Below are 18,796 nucleotides of genomic sequence, written 5' to 3'. Positions count from 1 at the left end.
GATACTATGTTGAGCGTTAGTAAACAGTAGAACATGAAGACCGCGGGTTTATTTCAGAAAGCGGCAATTATCTCTTTGTTGAGCAGATAACTGAATCGAAAAAGGACAGCAGAAGAAATGCTGATATAGGACAGTCCTGGCTTTTGGCTTAGGTTACGCAGCTTTTACTCGGAAGCTGTGCTACTGTACGAAATGCCCACTTTGGTTTTGCCTCGCTAAATCAGATGGCTGTCTGTGCGAAACGAGATTGGATGAACGTAAACTCTCGCCTAAACCGAACACGCTCTGCGATTGGTGTATTTGTCTAAAAGGCGTGGCTTAGCTGCTCACACATTGGTGCGCTGGCTCAAAGGCGTGGTTTATGGCGGTACAACCCGGAAAAGCAGAAGGGGAAGTGCATGCTGCAGTGTCGCCTTTAGACTGGGACTGGGGTCTTAAAATGGGTAAATATCAATCCATTATTTGTTGTTGCATTACAGCAATAACGCAAACCTCAGGATCGAGTCTTTTAAAAATCACAGAGGGTCAGTTTTGCCCGGGAGTCGTCTTTGATGACCACCGGAGAGTTACGATTTAGCCTCATAAGAAAATAACGTGAATGTCGTTTTGTGCTCCGAGTTAAAATCGCATTGCAGGGTTAAAACACACGAGGGTGGTTAGTATCCCAGTTAAACCCGCATAACCGAGCTTAAACGGTTATAACAGTACAGTTATCCAGAGCAAATGACAGCATGTGTAGTTACGGCTAAAGTAGTGCCTTAACCCGGGTTAAAGATCTGTAGCCTGGTTGATTGAATTGATTTTCTGCTCTTTGCAGCATGTTCTCTATCTTTTCTACCCCCCCCCCCCCCCCCACCTTTTCCCCCTCATCCTGCGAGCAACTTGTTTCGTCCATGCTTAATCCTCATTCTGATTATCACTTAATGCCCCTGCTCCATTATAAAATTGAGGGAGATTTGTCAATGTATGGAGTTTTAGGCTGAAAAGAAGCAGGACTGTTATCGGGCGAAATTAGAATAGCCCAACGTTTTGGGCTTGATTGAGCTCTAAGTGGTGTGTAAGTGGGCCACAGCGCACTCAAAATAATGAGAGGATTTAGAAGAATATGTGAAGTCAAAGTGGAGTATGATCTCTGTGTAGGTCTTGAATTGCAGAGCTGTCACAGGTCACGATCTGGGTGACCTTGGGTAAATTCAATATTATGATATTTTACAGATGTCTGGGATGATATTTAAGTTTGCATCATTAAGGGTAACTAAGCCAGTGCAGCCATTATATGCTTAAAATAATGTCTTCAATACCTGTCATTGGGGATATACAGATATGGCAGTTGTGGAGCAATGCTGATCTCCATCCGTCCATGCATCCTTTTTCATTTCCACTTCTTCCTGGTCAGGATCGCGGTAGGTCTAGAGTTCAGGAATGAACATTACTGAGACACGTAACATGCATTACTGTAGGGTACAAAGAAGATGTTCGACAGCACAAAAAATTAAAGCAAACTAAGCTCTTGCTTTTAAAAACAAAAACACAAAACAGGAAGTATGCTGTTTAAGAGCAGTAGGGCTGAGGGGCAATCCCATAAGAAGTCAATCCCCCAATTCCAGGCATTTGAGGATTAAAAGTCGACGCCAAAGCTTTGGAGTTCCACACAGAGATGTTCAACTTAAAGTTGTCGCCCTCCCCTTCCCAATGAGACTAAATGTGTCCTTCTGAGATTTTACAGTTACAGAAACTAATGTCCCAATCTAAAACTTTTTACTGCAAGATAATGTTAGCTCCGAGCAAACACACTAATCACAAACTAAACACGATACAGCAATACAGTACCGTAGGGTACACTGTATTTTTACATTCCTACTACCTTTGTGAAGGAGCTCAGGTATAGTTTAGCTAATCCTGATTATTTATAACAATATAGCAAGCATTAGCTCTCCAGGATGCCTTGGAGTCATTAAACTGACATCATGTGTCCCTAAAGAACGATTGAAGACAGTGGAGAAATTGTGACATTGGTCAGCCCCGTTGGACATTATGTCTACACCAGTAATAGTGCTACATTAGCCTACCTGAGGAACTTGATGAAACCGTGAATCTCTCTGGATACATTTAATTGCCAGATTCAATAAATGCAAAGTGTTAATATAATGCTCATTATGGTACATCAGTATTACAGTATACCTGACAATATATTACACAGACCTGCACCTTTAGTTACATAGTCAGTGCTTTAGGAAATTAGCTCCTGCATTTAGCCCTCTTGTTACAAATGTCTGTGCTCACTTTTATTTTCTCTATACAAAAACAGGAATTTCTTTTCTTACATTGTGATTCGGATAAGCCATCAGAAGTAGTGAATTGGACTCGTTCAACCTTATAAACCTCAGATCCACATCTAGACGGAGCACACTTTACAGCATAAAACGCCGCCTCGCAGTTTTCTCATTTATTAACTGTTCTTTCCAGTCATTCTTGCTGCCTCAGCCTTTAAATGTTTCATGAGTTTTTAAGTTGTTTTCCTGCGAACTTCTGTACTTATTACTTATACAGGCTTTGCATCTTCCACCTTTATACTCACGAAATCAATTAATTCTGTTAAATAATTTACGCTCTGCGCAAACTAGATTAAGCAAAGCCCATATCTTTGTGTCAGAGTTACTTTAAAGGCTGTTTCTCAGACGTTAACTTTGCTTGCGCTCTAGCTCTTACAATTCTTTAGTGATTAGGGAAATAGGGCCGCCTTGATAAAGCATTAAGCTAAAGTGCGACAGCAAAGGCCTCGCTTGGACCCCCAATACATTTGCGGGCATTCATATTTTATGATGCAGTGGTCTCACAATTAGAACATGGTTGCATGGTGAGTAATTTTTAGCAAGTCCATTTTAGGGTGATGTCACCTGGGACATTTCAAGCTGACTTCATCAGTGCATTATGAAATTGGTATTAATATGAGAAAGTAAACACTTAAAAAAACATGAATTTTAATTGCAAGTCCATGCAGAAAAAGGATTCAATCATTGATTCAAAGATTTTCACATATATATATCACACATATTACACCAATATAGGGCTGGGCGATATGGTAAAAAATACTATATCACAATATTTAACACAAGACTTTTTTTTAATTTCACGATAAGTGTAATTACAGACTAAAAACATTAGTAGCAACAGATTCTTATAAACTCAGATACTCTCCCGTACTGAATACAGTGATTGTATATTATATTTATGTTCAACAGCTGCTTTTCTTCATCTAATTAAAGCAGTCTAATTGCATTGTTAGTAATGAAACCTGCAATAACCTATAATAATTATGACTGTTTATATATCACAGTTTATGTAGTACTGTGCAAATGTCTTATGCTATGTATTGTGAAATTGTCTTCAAACATTGTGATATAATATTTTTGCCATATTGCCCAGTCCTATTGTAAACTGTATCTTAGTCTGTAAAATTAGAATATATACAAATGAGCATTAAAGCAGGAGTTAGAATGGGTTAGTTAGCAAATGTCTGTGCTCTTTAACCACCATATGAATTTGTTCAGTTCATGTAGTGTAGTGACATTCAATCATGGACCATTTGGATTGGTCCTTTTGCCATGAAAAATAGAAAAATAAAAACACTGATTCTGTAGCTAGTGTATAATATAGAATGTATTCTTCTTCACTGTAGATGAAGGTAATCAATGGCTTGCTTCATCGGTCAGTGGTGCAAATGTTATGGCTGATCAGTGCAGAGTATGACATTACTTCAGTAATTTTTCACAATACACTATACCTGGGGTGAGGGCCAAAGTCCAGCACAGTTTGCTGACCTCCCTTCTCTAACAGACTTACTAAACCTGGCAATAAACAGGTGAGTTGAATCCGATGAGCTGGACTATTTAGACTATTTAGAAGTGCAAATGAGTTATAAATGTAGTTATAAACGAATTGTTTATTATTCTAATTAACATGACTCTCTTTATAATAAAATGTATTTTTAGTCTATAAATTTATTACCTAGCCCTACTGTACATAGCATTTTCTCCAGTACTGTTAAAAGGAACTTGAGGTCAATGTGTTTCACAGTATGGGGGTGCACTGATATTGAAACTGTGGGACTTTGACAATACCTGATATTTTTATGCCCATGTCTGCCAATGCCAATGTTGATGACAGACCTTTATAGAATGTAAAAATTGTGACTAGAACAACACATACTGGATCAGTATTTTAGAGAAATATATGATTTACATGCAGAGGTAAAATGAATATACAGCAGATGTTTCAGTGCAGTAGTTAAATACATCATCCAATAAGTTTGAAATATGAGTTAAATATAGACATCTCTCTAATGGCGATAATTAAAAGCAAATATCTGCAGAATCCAATATCAAAGTGCATCTCTACACCCATAAAATGGGATTCTTTAAGAGATATATTCAGTAGTTTTATATAAAACCACGACAACAAAAAACATTGAATGCTGAAATTATTTTTCTTTAGGATTTTACTCTCTTGTAAGCTCTCTCTAAAGAACCTTTTTAATATGGTTCTTTATGGCACCAAAAATAGTTAACTTTTGCTGTGAATCAAAGAACCTTTTTATAAAAGTGTAATTGACAGTAAAATGCTAAAATTAAAAATAAAAGATAAGGGTGAAATGAAAAACAGAGAAAAAAAAGAGTGTTTTTCAGATTAAAAGTCATTACTTTGCTGATTGGCAACACATCCTCAACTTCAAATGCTAAAGTGATGCATAGCCGCTCATATTTCATGTCACGCTACGCAAATTCCTGCGTTATCAGTCACACTGACAACGTGTGCTCCAGTTTGTATGAAAGTATTTGAATACATTTTCTTCCTGACCTTAGAAAACAGCAAACAAGCGCTGTCATGAAGTAGCAGACAGTGTTTCAGATAACCGGGCCACGGCCTCTGCTAAGATCCTCTCACCTACCCTGGGGGTACAAAGACCGGAGGTGCTGTTAAAGCCAAGGTCGAGGAAACATAGGCTCCCTAAACTCGGCGGATTCCAAACAGTCCTCTTGCTGCAGGAACTGTGCAACCGTTGCATTGTGAAGCTAAGGCCCAAGGTCACACTGTTACCCGCCTTATCAGTTTCAGAATTGCAGGCCTTAGCCTGGAGTCGGCTGCCCGGGGAGGAGATGCTTTATGGGCTGTGCCGTTGTCAGTCATTTGTCATTTAATACCAGTTGTCAGGGCCTTGACTCGGCTAGTATAACCTAATATATGTGTTCCTCATACATTCCGTAGCCCCGGAGAGGGGCTCCATTTGCTCAAAATTCAGCATTTTTGTAGGCAATTTATTTGTCGTGGCGGAGTTGATTCTGCATCATAAATGCTAAAGTGTGTACTCCATTCAAATCTACAATAAATATGGACGCATGAAAAATAGCTTATAAACAGCTTTACAATTTGTCTGTCAGAAAAGTGCAAAAAATGCAGCTTTTGCAAATGTGTCTAAAAATAAGGCTGATTGTGGTTTTGGGGAATTATTTTAAACTAGCTCATGTCCTCTCTGGCTATATTTAAGCTGTCAGGCGGCTCTTCTCTAGGGCCATTTTTCTCTCTCTCTTTTTTTTTTCCATGAGAGCACCGCAGAGTCAATGCCTCATGGTCAATGATTGTGTATGAATCACGGCTCCCTGCATGTAGGGCAGGTCGGCTGATTACAATAGAGGTAAACACATCCATCGATTGCAAATTTTGACGATTACATAAGAATACATAGACTTTCAGCACTCCGGTTAAAGCCCTGTAAATTCACGTGCTTAATTTTTATAGGCAGCAGCCATTGACAAAAGTGTCTAGTTGTTATATATTTGGCAACTACTTTGAGTCTGAGGGAACATGTCAATAGTAATCCTGGTATTGATAGCTGGCCTGTAGGAGATGTTACTTGCCCCAGCTAACATCTATGTGATCCTCTAAATCATAATTACATTAATATTGACAGGCCCTTGACAATAGTCACATTACTATTGATGGGTCGCTGTCAATATTATGTTCTCAAATATAACATATTCATTCATAACTTGTAAACTGTTCAATAAGAGCCTTTGAAAAGAATACGGAGATGCTGGATCCCCAGAGTGCGTGGCCTGCTGCAGTTTACCTCATGGCTGAGCGGTGCCGTGCTGTGGAACTCGCCGCTGAGGAGCTACTGTAAAAAGCAGTCGACCGGCACATGTATAAAACATACCAACAGCTTAAATTGTATGTTAAGGCTTGAGAAAAGGCCACTTCAAGAAAATATAAGCCTCTGCAATGCTTAAGCTTGAACTTTTAACACAACTGTTCACCTATTCACCTGCCTTATTGATATGCCGTGCTCCTTTTTCCCCATTTCGCTTTCATACTGGCCTTCATCTCCTCTGCCCCGCTGTCATGAATACATCATAGACGTGCCAAACGAACCTAAATGATTCACATAAGAGAAACTCCCTTCTTTCCCCCCCGAGATTTGAAGGCGTTTCCAAGATTTTTCATAAGCCAGTTTATTTCTGAGATTGCCCAAATCCCGTCCAGCCGTACACAAAAGGGCTAAGAGGTGGCCACCGCTGGCACCGGCCCTCATTTTTTAACCGTTGCATTTAAAGAGATAAACTCGGGCCTGATACAAACGCATTCCCGTGAAAAATTGCCAAACGTAACAGTTCTCAGATCCCCTATAAAAAGCCGTCAAAGTAAAGTAGTTCCACATGGTGGATGTTTACCGCCTCGCCAAGCCTGTGCTGTCGGGATAATCTCCTGTGATGTGATTTGTCCCCGGCCCGAATCTCCAGAGGGGACAGTATAAGACCTCCTGTGCCTGTGCCCCGCGCAGCCTAAAAGGGAATTTAGGACGGGTTTTACATGTGAAAAGTGATTTGGAGCGAAATGCAAAAACGCATAACCGTTTGCTTCTTCTGATTATAGCTGCAGCTGGAGGTGACAAGCCCCTTGCCGAGGCCGGCCCGAGCCCTTTATCTCGTGTGCTGAGAATCAGTCAGCTGGACGCTTTTGAACTGGATGGCGCCCTGGAACAGCTCGTTTGGTCACAGTTCGCCCGATGTTTCCAGCACTTCAAGCCAGGCCTATTGACCCCTGCGGAGCCGGAGCTCAAAGCCCTCCTTCAGCTCCTCCTATGGAGGTTCACGGTCTACTCTGACAGCGCCACCGTGGGGCAGGCCCTGCTGAACGTGCGCTACCGGAACGCGCTGATCCCTGGCCAGAGGTACAGGCCCATGAGCCGGCAACAGAAGCTGTGGTTTGCTTTGCTAACGGTTGGGGGGAAGTGGCTAAGGGAGCGCTCCCACAGCCTGTTCCTCTTGGGCCGTCCTGTGGATGTCGGCATCCAGAAAGTCCGCGGGACTCTGGCTTTGGTCAGCGGCCTAGCCAAAGCAGCCAGCCTCTTCAACTTCCTACTCTTCCTCCAGAGTGGCACCTTCCCCATACTGACTGAGAGGCTGCTGGGGGTGCAGCCGGTCTTCAGCCGGCCTCAGGGGCCCCGGGACATCAACTTTCAGTATGTGAACCGCGAGCTGCTCTGGCATGGGTTTGCAGAGTTCCTCATCTTCGTGCTACCGCTGGTCAACACGTGGAAGCTGAAATCTGGCCTTTCGGCACTCTTCTCTCCATCAGATGAGACAAAAGGCGGTGTGAACGCAGAGACGGCCGGACAAACCGAGTGCGCCATTTGCGGAGAGTGGCCCACCATGCCTCACTCCATCGGCTGCTCCCACGTCTTCTGCTACTACTGCGTCAAAAGCCACACCATGGCCGACATCTTCTTCACGTGTCCCAAATGCAGCGTGGAATCGACAAGCATAGAGCCAATCAAGCTACAGATAGAACTGACTGCAATGCATCCAAGCCGACTTTCATAACATGCTCATTCCACAAACAGGACTGATTGATTGGGCTTTCTGTCAGCAGTACAAATGCGAGTTTCTGTTTGAACACTGGGGGTTTATCACAGAGATTGGCTGATGAAAGAGGGTGTCTCATGCCTCCGCCGAAACGAGAGTATTTGTCGCCATGAAATATGCAAGAATCCATACAAAGACCGACTGGAGACAAACTTAATGATGTTTAATTCTAAATCAACATTATTCGCATTGCTAATTAATTCCTCCTCATGAAAGTTTGATGCCGAGCAGGATATCAGAGGTCCACTTTTCTGCATTCTTAGATAGAGCATGGTGCAAATGAATAAACATCAAAACAACCCACTGCTCAAACCGCCTGCATGTTCCAATTCCCTCCATCCCTTATGAAGTGCGAAATTTGCACAAGATCAAGGAGAGGCCATGATGGAAGTAAGGGGTGAGGGTGGGGTGCCAGTGAGTGCGTGCAGATTGACAGACACCCTATCCTAATCTCCTTGGCCCTTCTTAAGACGGCAGTAAACTGTAACAAACCCGAGTAGGACTATGCAAGTTTTAGGCATATTATGCGCTAATCCTAATAATAACTGCAAAGATGGTTATTTATTCTGGCGTTAACCTTCTCCAATGAGCCATGCCTCAGGCAAAATGCACCCGAGTGGGCTCAGGCCTACTGGAAAGTCCCACCTTTTTTTGATCGCGTGCCCTTAATTGCTGATTGCGGAGGCAATCAATCACGACTCCGGGCTGTGATGGGCCCCCTCGGTTTGCTGGGTTTTTTTTTTCCCTTGCATCTTTTGGTAATCGCTTTTTTTTTTTCAGTTTTTCAATGTAGAAAATCTGGGAGCTGGAAGCGTTCAGGCCAGAGCTGTCCTCATGTGGCTCCAGCTCAGGTTTTTTTCAGTGGCCAAAATTTCTAGGCCACCTAGCAACATCCCAGTCCCAGTATTTGCATAGGTCTACTGTTATATTTGCTCCCAGATGCTAATCACTCAGATTCAGAATGAAAAGATATTACCACTACTACTGAAAATATGGTCTGCTAATATTCACTAATATGTAGCATGCTGGATATGTAAATACCCCCCTCCCCAATATCTGATTCTTATAGGAGGTTTGTCCTAGTAATGAACATTGCCTCTAGGATGCTCTTTGAATGCATACAAAGATTAGGCTGTAATGCACTCAGTGCCGCAGACATTACACTAATGTACGTTTACGTAGCCGCAATGCGTTCAGATTACTGTAATTCAGCGCTCATAAGATGAATCGCAAATATCTTTGACATTTCATTTTCTTTTGGGCGCATGACGCACACACGCAGGTTAACTTTCATTTTCTCTCATATAGTTATATAACGCCTGATTACACAATACTGGATCTTTTAAGTTAGATAAGTGTGTGTGTGTGTGTGTGTGTGTGTGTGTGTGTGTGTGTGTGGGCTGCTGAGGATGACTGTAGATGCCTGTAGAAACAGTGAGTAAGGCATGAGAGCCTTTTTCCTCACCAGTGTCATTCCATCAGTCTATTCAGAGAGGAGGCACAAACTAACACAAGGGCGAAATGTACATCCTTTGAATGTGCTTTTGGTCACCTTCTCGCTCTCACGTAGAAGCATCGTTTGTGAATTTTGACATCAGTTGGACAGATATTTCTCCATATTCCCCTTGAATTCACACCTGCATTATTTTTATAACACTAGGTGACTGCAAGTGTCATTGTAAAGCATCTAAGTAACTCACAGTGAGAGCATGGCAGAGTTAGCATTAACACAGTGTTGCAACGAAGCCTCCCAAAGTAAACAATGATAGAAGGCTCTGTCCATCTCAGTTTGATTCTTCTGATATGGGCTCTTCCAGTTTGTGGTCAAAAATAAATGCGCCAGTGTTTTTACACAGCTGAAAGATCAACAGCTATTTTACTGTATTAATTAACTGTGTTTTGCATCATTTTACCAGACTACAGGCCTTTCCCCTCTGCCTGTACAGTTAAGCCCACCAATGGTGTATGATTAGCTGAACTGTGGTGTGCTTGGCTACAAAGTTCATGTTTTTTTATTTGTCATAGAAATGTGCACATTGCTTGTACCTCCTGCTAATTACGGAAATCTAATTCCTGTGCTTTCTTCTCTAAAATCTGAAAACTGTGCCATCGTTTACTGTACAAAGTACCCCTGTGCTTGTACATGCGGGCGGTATTAAAGTATGAAAGTATGTACTCTCCTGACAAGATTTCCACTTTGATTTTGCTCATTACTGCCTACGTGCCTGGTGCTTTGATGTTGGGCATTGATTTCTCTTATTAATGAGGCTAAAAGTAAAGAGCTCAATCTGAGTCTGTGTAATGCCGCCACTTAGCTTTTGTAGGCATTGATGCTTTAATTGAATCGTGTCTTTTATCGAACTTGAAAAAGACTGTAAATATTTCTACTGTATGAAGGTCTTGCTTATTTCTGTGGTTTTTCACAAATTCTGCAAAACAGGCCTGAATTGCGGTCCATGTTTTCTGCACATGGCATAAAGCATCTGCATGGCCTTTCTATTATATAAAAAAAAAAACAATTTAAAAAAAAAAAAAAAAGGAAGGAAGTAAGTGGAAAGTTGGCTTTATTGTTCACAGAAAGTTGCAAAAATGCTGAATATTTCACGAATAAGACTTTCTTGTTATTTGTTGAATCCTCATTAAAAAGGCTAAGCCTGGTTTATTATTGCTCTTTTAAGCTCACTTTTGTATTTCTGATTATTTTGATTACTCTGTTAATTAGCATCAAGCAACTGGTTGATTTACTGGTAGATTAATCAGTAGTGGCGCCGCAGTCCTTCTTCTCTAGTTGGGTTCCCTTTCTCCATCACTTAGCATGTGGCTAGCCAGTGCATATCTAATGAAGCAGAGTTGGTAGTTTGTGATCTTTTCCAAGTGTGTTGAGCTATCCAGTGTTGTTCTATTCATGGCAGTTTGAAAAGACATGACTGCACAGAGGAAGCACAGGCTGCCCTTTACTCTGCTTGTAGCGTTGTGTGATTATGGTGTGTCCTGGCTAGTGGATGGAAATTGACACTTTTTTAAAAATTATTATTTGTTTGTTTGTTTTTATGATTCTTTATGGCAAGCAGTCAAATTTGTAACACTTAGGCAAATGTGTGACACTGACAACAGTAACGCCTTTGTACAGAAAGCTCAGATTTGCATCTCTTCCACTAAAGCTTATGTTCAGACGACTGTCAGGTGGATCTGATCTGGTTATCAGAGGCTTTTGCACAGACTTGTGGAGTCCATGCATCTGAAAAACACCCATTAAAGCAAAAGTGGAACACAACACCAAATGCTAAAATCATAAAATGTGCAACATTTTAAACAATTGTGCTTTACACTCTTCTTGTTGTGTACTGATGATAATAATAATAATAATGTATGAAGAATTAGAAGCATTTTCTCTAGTGGTCTCAGAACCTCACTCTTTATCCATCTATTCAGCTTATAGTAGTTTATTTCTATCCATTTTCAGCATTCATCATGGGCCTCTTTTTGAATTAATGACAGCACAGTGCAGCCAATCAAAACAGAGATAATTTGCATCTGTCCTAATTTCAGGTACAGTAACAAACCCAGTCTGTTCATTCCAAATTGATAAAAAGAGGTTTGGAAATGGTGTGAAAATGAATGTGTGTAGTTTTGTGGTTCACAAACCCACACAAATGACAAAATGACCCCAGGGTCAAAATACAATCTAACACAATGGGATCTTAACACCCAACGTGTTTTTATTTTGCAAAACAGCACAACAAAAGCACTAAAATACACACTGTTTTAAGAGTGAAATACAGCACTGACAAAGTGAGCTAGCTTTCAAAAGCAATGAAAGACGCTCCAAATGCTAATTGCTTTTTTTTTTTTTTTTTTTGGTTCCAGTGCGTTATATAGCCTAAATATAGATCTGGTGTATTAGTATATCATTGATCAAAAAAAGAAAGAAAGACTGTGACCTAGTAAGCTATAAAAGACAATAGTAAAATAGCATCAACTGTTCTCTACATCAGTTGCACTGTTTTTAATTTCTCTTCCCGTCAGCAAAAGTAGCAAGAAAAATCTATCCTTTGGAGTCAGCTTTTGAGTTAAAAGGATATATTTAGCTCACAGGTTAATACATATCGAGTGCAAGTGTATGTCAACTGCAGATAAACATTTACATAATATTCCCTTGACAAATGTTTGTTATTTACAGTATGCACTGAAAACAATTTGGAAGTAAGCTGTGTTTGACCTCTGACCTGAAACTGTCATTAAAAGGTGCAATAAATTGTCTTCAAACAGCGCTCGCCAAACACTAACTAACACCGAGCATTTTATTACCCCTAATATCTCTACATGTTTAGCAAAAACAGTTATTCCACACAATACAAAGGTTCTAGGTCTCAAAATGTGAATCCATCTATTTTCTAAAGAACCATATACAGCACACGGTCCAAAGGTTCATTGTAGGGAAACCTACAGACTGAGTTTTCTTTGCAGTGGTGCTGATGGAAACCGGGGGTCATGATGTCTACACTATAATATAGCCATTTTACATTTACATTTAAGGCATTTAGCAGACGCTCTCATCCAGAGCGACTTACAGAAGTGCTTCACTGTTTATTCAAGAATAACCTTAGCTAGTTTGAACAGACTGAAAATTCAAAGATACTTCTAAGCTTAGACACTACTAAACACAAGTCAATATGGAGACCATAATACTGTACTCTTTGCCCAAGAGGTGGGTCTTCAGTCTGCATTTGACACCCAAGTTCGTTCAACCACTTTGGTGCAGGACAGAAAAAAGCCTGGACGCTTGTCTTGCTTTTCGTTTATATGAAATCATTTGGTGTTAATAAGAAATTATATTTATTGGGGACTGTTTTGCCGTGCAACACCTTGCATGTACCTCTTCACCATTGTGGAGTGTATTTAAATAGTTGTCTGTACATATTTGCATAATATGCATATTTACACTTAGGATCACTTACATAGGATCGCTCCAAAAGCAATAATAACACAGTGTTTCAGGCATCAGGTAGAGCATTTTAAACCATTTGATTGTAATGACTGTGAGAGAGCGTTTAGGGGCATTCAATGTTTCAGATGGCTGGTTTCATTCACTTCCAAATTGTAGGCTCAATTCATTTCTCTAAAACAAGGAATTCTACAGCAAACTGCTCTGAATGACAGTTAATATCATAATTTAGTAATGTAGAAATTTTGAAGTATTTTTGAAATTCCTCTTTAAGATATCAGCTGGTGGCTGTGATTTTATACATCTTTGTTCCTATTCTAAGAAACCCCTTTTTGAAGGGTGTAGTTTAAACTTAAAGCACATCACTTTTGGTCTAGAGGTGCTTGCTAGTTAAAGCCCTGTGAGGGAACTGTTGTACGGGTTGCTAAAAGTCTTTTCCAGATGACTGTATGTTTGCTAATTTAAAAACACAAATGATTCATCTGTTCTGAAATGTCGAGGAAAATCTTTTTTTTTTTTTCCTGTGACTTTCAGCCTGCCTTGGGCTAAAAAGCAAGTTCATGGCTAAATAGCAAATTTTCCACAACCCTTGGACGGACTTGTCAACAGTGGCCAATTATCTCTGTTTCTTTACTGTTTGAAGGGCATTTGCGATCTGAGCAGGCCGTGCACTCAATCAATGAGCTGAAAATGGTCTGTTTCTCGATGCTGGCTGTGCCCTCAGACTATATGTTTTATATTCTGCTTCTCCAAATTCACTTTTCATATCCATATATTGCTACAGCACAGCATGATGCCTTTAAATCATTGTACATACCTGATATTTTTGTTTGTGTTTTTTTTTTTTCAGCACAAACTGAAATAGAAAAGAAATATAAGAGGATGTGTCTTTTTGTGCTGGTAAGATGATGGGCCTTGTATGGATTAAACAGATGGCCCTGAGTCTCAGTGTTCTGCAATATATAATGATTTTTGATATTCTTGATATGTTTTAATAATATGGTAAAAAAAAAAAAAACAACAACAAATCATTATGCGAAAGAGCATAAACTTCAAATCAGCACACTTTTAAATGGATAAAAATGTGTGGTGTAAATGACAGTTGTCACCAATATACACACATGATATGTCAAACGATTTATCTGGACAGTAAAGTTTATAAATTTATAAAGAAAAAACACTAAACTACTTACAAACAAACATAAACACTATACTAAAAATACAATACATGAGTGTTAGCTCAACCACATCCAGAGCCCTCTGCCAGGGTTTCCAATTCCCATCCAACGCCTACCTTATCTGATCAGACGTTCATTAAAGTAGATCAGGTGAGCCGCTGGGGGAACTGAACAAATTCATACAGTGTCTAGAGTTCACAAAGAAGATCAGCACCCAAACCTGTGTTCTGTTGTGTTCCTCTAACTTAATCTTCCAATAATTATATCACTAACTTTACTAACCAAAAACTAGGGGTGTGACAATGCATCAAAAAATCACTATATTTCAATGCTACAACTTGTCAATGCAGCTGCGTTGTTTAAATGTAAAGTTTGCAAACAACCAGCATAATTAACACCTTATTCCAGCACATTTATGTCACAACGCCGCAGTCCATCCAGCTCCTATCTGTAGTCTCATTAGTTGATTATTGACAATATGGATACAGTAATTATTTTTCTGCATTCAAATTCTGTTCAAAGTATTGTGAGATGAAATCGGGGGACGAGTGTGTCGTTACATCCCCACCAACAATACATTCTCACTATTGTATTCATTTGTATTTAGTATTTAGACTAATGTTTCATAGTGAGTTAGAGGCAAAACACACTGCTGACATTTTTCTTCACTGCCAAAATCTTTTGCACAGCTCTGTAAATTATTTACCTTTGTGTAAATTATGTCTACATGAATGTATAAGATGTAACACCAGAGCTTTTAAAAGTGTTCTTCATTGCTTTGGCTCAGGATGCACAATGAAATCAGTCATGTGGGTTTTGGCAGATATTTGCTTAACCCTTGTGTTGTCTAAAGGGTCACTATGTTTAACATCCTTTTTTATTTTTTTTTTATTGCTTGAAATGTAATGATTTTTTCTAGAGTGACCCCCAACTTTAGAGAAAGTAAAACATCACCTCTGTTCATACTTCTATAAAAATTGTACACCAGAGTACATAGATTGTCTTTGGGCAGTATAAAGAATGTAAAGAAAATAAAGAACAAGGCTTCAGATAGGTTTGATTGTTTGTTTGTTTTTTATTTGACTGAATTTCTAACCCCACAAAAATACATGTGGTGTCTGTGTGATGCAATTCAAGCAATTTAGCATTTTATAGACTTCTGTGTCAACATATCGGCCAAGAATTCCCATGCATTGCATCCCTGGCTCTGGCATTGCTTTGCTGATGTTGAGGCACTTCCTAAGCTTAAAGAATTCTGTGAAGGCATGTAAATATCAGACTACTACACTTAGACTACACATGAAGCCTAAATGTCTTTTTACACAGTGTTGATGTCTGGTACGGGTGTTATCTGCCAGGGTCTGGGCAGCGCTGGCCACTGTGAGCGATAGCCCCACACGCTTCTGCTGAAAACTACAAAGACAGGCTGCATGCCTGGGAGGAGCGGGCAACACCTGCATGAACACAGACTCCTGCAGCCATTGGCTGAACCAAGCCCCGAGTGCCTTAGAGTGCGGGAGAACGAGGAGTGGGAATTATGGGGGATTAGGGGCCAGTCTGCGCTGTAATGAGCCTGAGGTGAGGCGGGTTCCAGCCAGGGCCCAGGCAGCCCTCTCATTGATGTCTAATACACACAAAATTGCAAATAATCTGCAGACATCCTTCCAGATGTCCCCTTGAATTTCCTGCGGCTTAAGACGACTCGGAGCACTTTGAAAGTTTTGATAACTTTGGCAAATTTGATTGAAACCGTGCGCGTGGAAGAATGCGGCATGTACAACTCAAAAGATGTTTAACTCAGGCCCTGCTGTCCTGCCAGCTCGGAGGAGTTTTACAGCAGCTCAGGAGTTACCTGAAGTTCAGTCTTACTGTAAAATAATGTGGTGTTTAACTTCAGAAAGTAAGTAAACTGACTGACTGAGACCATTTTAGATTTTTTTTTTTTTTTCCCAAATAAGTAAATAACAAAACGTAGAACAGACTGTTGTCTGTTAACTTCTGGCTGCTATTTTTAGTTAGAACTGGGGGTTTAGTTAGAACAACAGATCATTTGCAGTATATGCAGTGTATCAGTATATATGAGATGATATTTGACAAAGCAGGATTTTTCATCCAAACAATTTAGGCCCAAAGGTGAGGACTGTCTAATAGTAATGCCACTTCCAATAGGACAGACTAGTCCCGGAGCGAAGTTATCTGGTTAAACTGAGAAAGTCTTCTTTGTGAATTAAAAGGTAGAATCTAGTCTAGTCTAGAGTTCAGACAGAGACTTTGTAGTAGTTGAGTCAGAGAGTTTTAGAAGATAAAAATAGAAAGCAAAAACGCATGTCAATTCATTGTACATTTGTTATACATGATGATGATAATAAAATATTAGTTTATAATATTGATAGATATGATGTATTTTATATATTTGACATACATTTATTATATGTATGATGCTTCTTTTAATTTCCAATAGTCTTCAGGTTAAAATTTATATAATATAAAGTAAATGATGATAAGGTTAAGACATTTCTTCGTCCCTTACTGATGCAGAAATCACTGCCTAAATTCAGTTCAATACACAGTAAAGTGTATTGAATGTATTGATAATATTTAATAATAATAGAAAAGTTCAGTTTACAATTTCCACAGTTCACCTTACCCCAAGACTGAGACTGTTGATTTAACTTCTCTTAACAAATAAATACATACATACATACATGCATAGTTTTATTTAGCACTACAAAAGGTTTAATGACTTCCAAGCTATAGAACTATTCTAAAAGCTTATAAAAGGTTATCCGTCATGGAGTAGAACCACATTTAGTCATGCAAAGATCCAAAAGGATACTTTGAGCTGCCATGGTTCTAAATATTCTCACTTACAAAATTTCAAAAAACTAGAAGAGCAGAAGTGGGAAACACATTGTGTTTTGTTACCTTACTTAAGAATTACTTTGGAAGGTTTGTACTTGTCTTGTATTTTACTTGCAATATTGTATACAGTATAAAGTACAAAATGATATAATACAAAATGTACAATAAAGTATAGAATTTTTTTAAATTTGGAATTTATTGAACATTTGTTTTGTACATTTCTCAAGAAAATCTTTACAGTAAACTCTGTTTATTCTACTCAAACATGAATTTTGAATAGAACAGTGGTTTGTTCTAAGTATTTAATTTTCTTATTTGCTACATATATTTTCATGCAGACCATCATGTACCCACGGCATTAAATGAATTTATTGTTTTTCTTTAAAAATCTAACAAAATTTATATCTGCATAAACTGCCACAACTACAGTATTGGGCTTTGTCTAAAAGCCCTGTACCACCAATTCGTCTCTGCATCACCCACCAGCAAACATTTACCTTTTATTTGCTTGAGTGTGTTAAAGCGTAGATACTTATTTGTCATTCACTCAAGTATTTTTTCAGTTGAGTAAGATTTTGGCATAGTGCCCATGATTCCACCCCTGCATATACAAGTAAGGACAAAACAATATTCCATCAGGGCCTCGGTACACACATGCACACATGACCTGTGTCCACAGTACAAGTCAGAAAGGTATAGACTACATGTACAGTAGGTAAACAAGAGTACAATACAATACCAGCTACAATACAATCAATACACACCAGTGCACACCTCAGCCTGAGGCCTGACAATAAATACAGGACAATACAGTGCATACGCAGGACAAATCTAAATGCCATTGAGGTGTATAGGAATGGGAATGGTGCTGAGTAGATTAACTGTGCAAATGATATGTAAACTGTATCAGCATAGCATTGTTACAAGTGATAGACTAGTAAAATGCTGATGGACAATCCTCCTATCCCTGAAATGGTATTTATTATTGAGAAAAAAAAATATGGAAGTTAACAATTTTAATCCAAATTAATCACATTTTATTACATATAATAATGTAAGAGTATGCCTTTTTTGGTTTGTTTTTCTTTTTTAACTTTAACTTAACTAACTATTTCCATTGGCCCATTCATCTTGACATGTTCACATATAAAGGGCATAAGCTGTTAAAATAGTAAAGAAACAAAGACCTAAAAAATATGGACTATGAAGATTTTACTCTGACAGTGGCGATATTTCATTACAGAATAGTGACCCACTGATTGGAGTAACTGTGTTTGGTCTGCTTTAGATGCAGTAGACACTGGCTATGCACAGCTGCATTCCAAAATCAAAACCATAATCGCTAGTAAAGGAAATTAGATTTGTTCCTATGTCGGCCTATTATTGCAATCCAGAGTGTTTGTGTTTATGTGTGCGAGTTTTATTGTTTATTGTCGTCTGTGTCTTTGTAAATGATATCAAGGAAGATTAATGATTGATTGTGGTGAAAAATTCATGAGCAGTGCAACGCATGCATATCCAGAGTAGCAAATCAGCAGAGACAATAGCAGGTGATGATATTACAGGCCTGGAAGGACGGCGCCTCAGCACAGGCTGGAAAAGTCTAACGTATGGTTCACCTGAAACATAATGACAACATACAGCTAGATGTTTTAGCACAGAATCTTTGGGCTCACTGAAAAGGGAACAAAAAAAATAATAATTTCTTGTTACCATGGCAACCATACTGCAAAAGGTGCCCGCTTGTGAACTCCTGCTGGAAATCAGTGAACCAGACGTGTCTGCAAAGATTAACCTGAGCAGCCGAATTTGTTCTGTTTGCAAATTCCACCCCCACCTCCCCCCAAAACCCCCCATCCCCCCCCCCCCCCCCCCCAAAAAAAAAAAAA

General features: G+C 39.3%; 1 protein-coding gene across 1 annotated transcript; it reads left to right on the top strand.

Annotated features, from left to right (window-relative positions):
• Window positions 1-388: 388 nt before the first annotated feature.
• pex2 (peroxisomal biogenesis factor 2) lies at window positions 389-10,593 on the top strand. The gene is made up of 2 exons (XM_072689795.1): window positions 389-443; window positions 6,931-10,593. The coding sequence occupies exons 1-2, from the start codon at window positions 440-442 to the stop codon at window positions 7,878-7,880; spliced, it is 954 nt and encodes a 317-aa protein (XP_072545896.1). The 5' UTR covers window positions 389-439; the 3' UTR covers window positions 7,881-10,593.
• Window positions 10,594-18,796: the final 8,203 nt, after the last annotated feature.

Source organism: Salminus brasiliensis, chromosome 1 (assembly GCF_030463535.1).
Source record: "Salminus brasiliensis chromosome 1, fSalBra1.hap2, whole genome shotgun sequence".
NCBI classification, from domain to species: Eukaryota; Metazoa; Chordata; class Actinopteri; order Characiformes; family Bryconidae; genus Salminus; species Salminus brasiliensis.
This window is presented reverse-complemented; position numbering and strand designations above follow the sequence as displayed.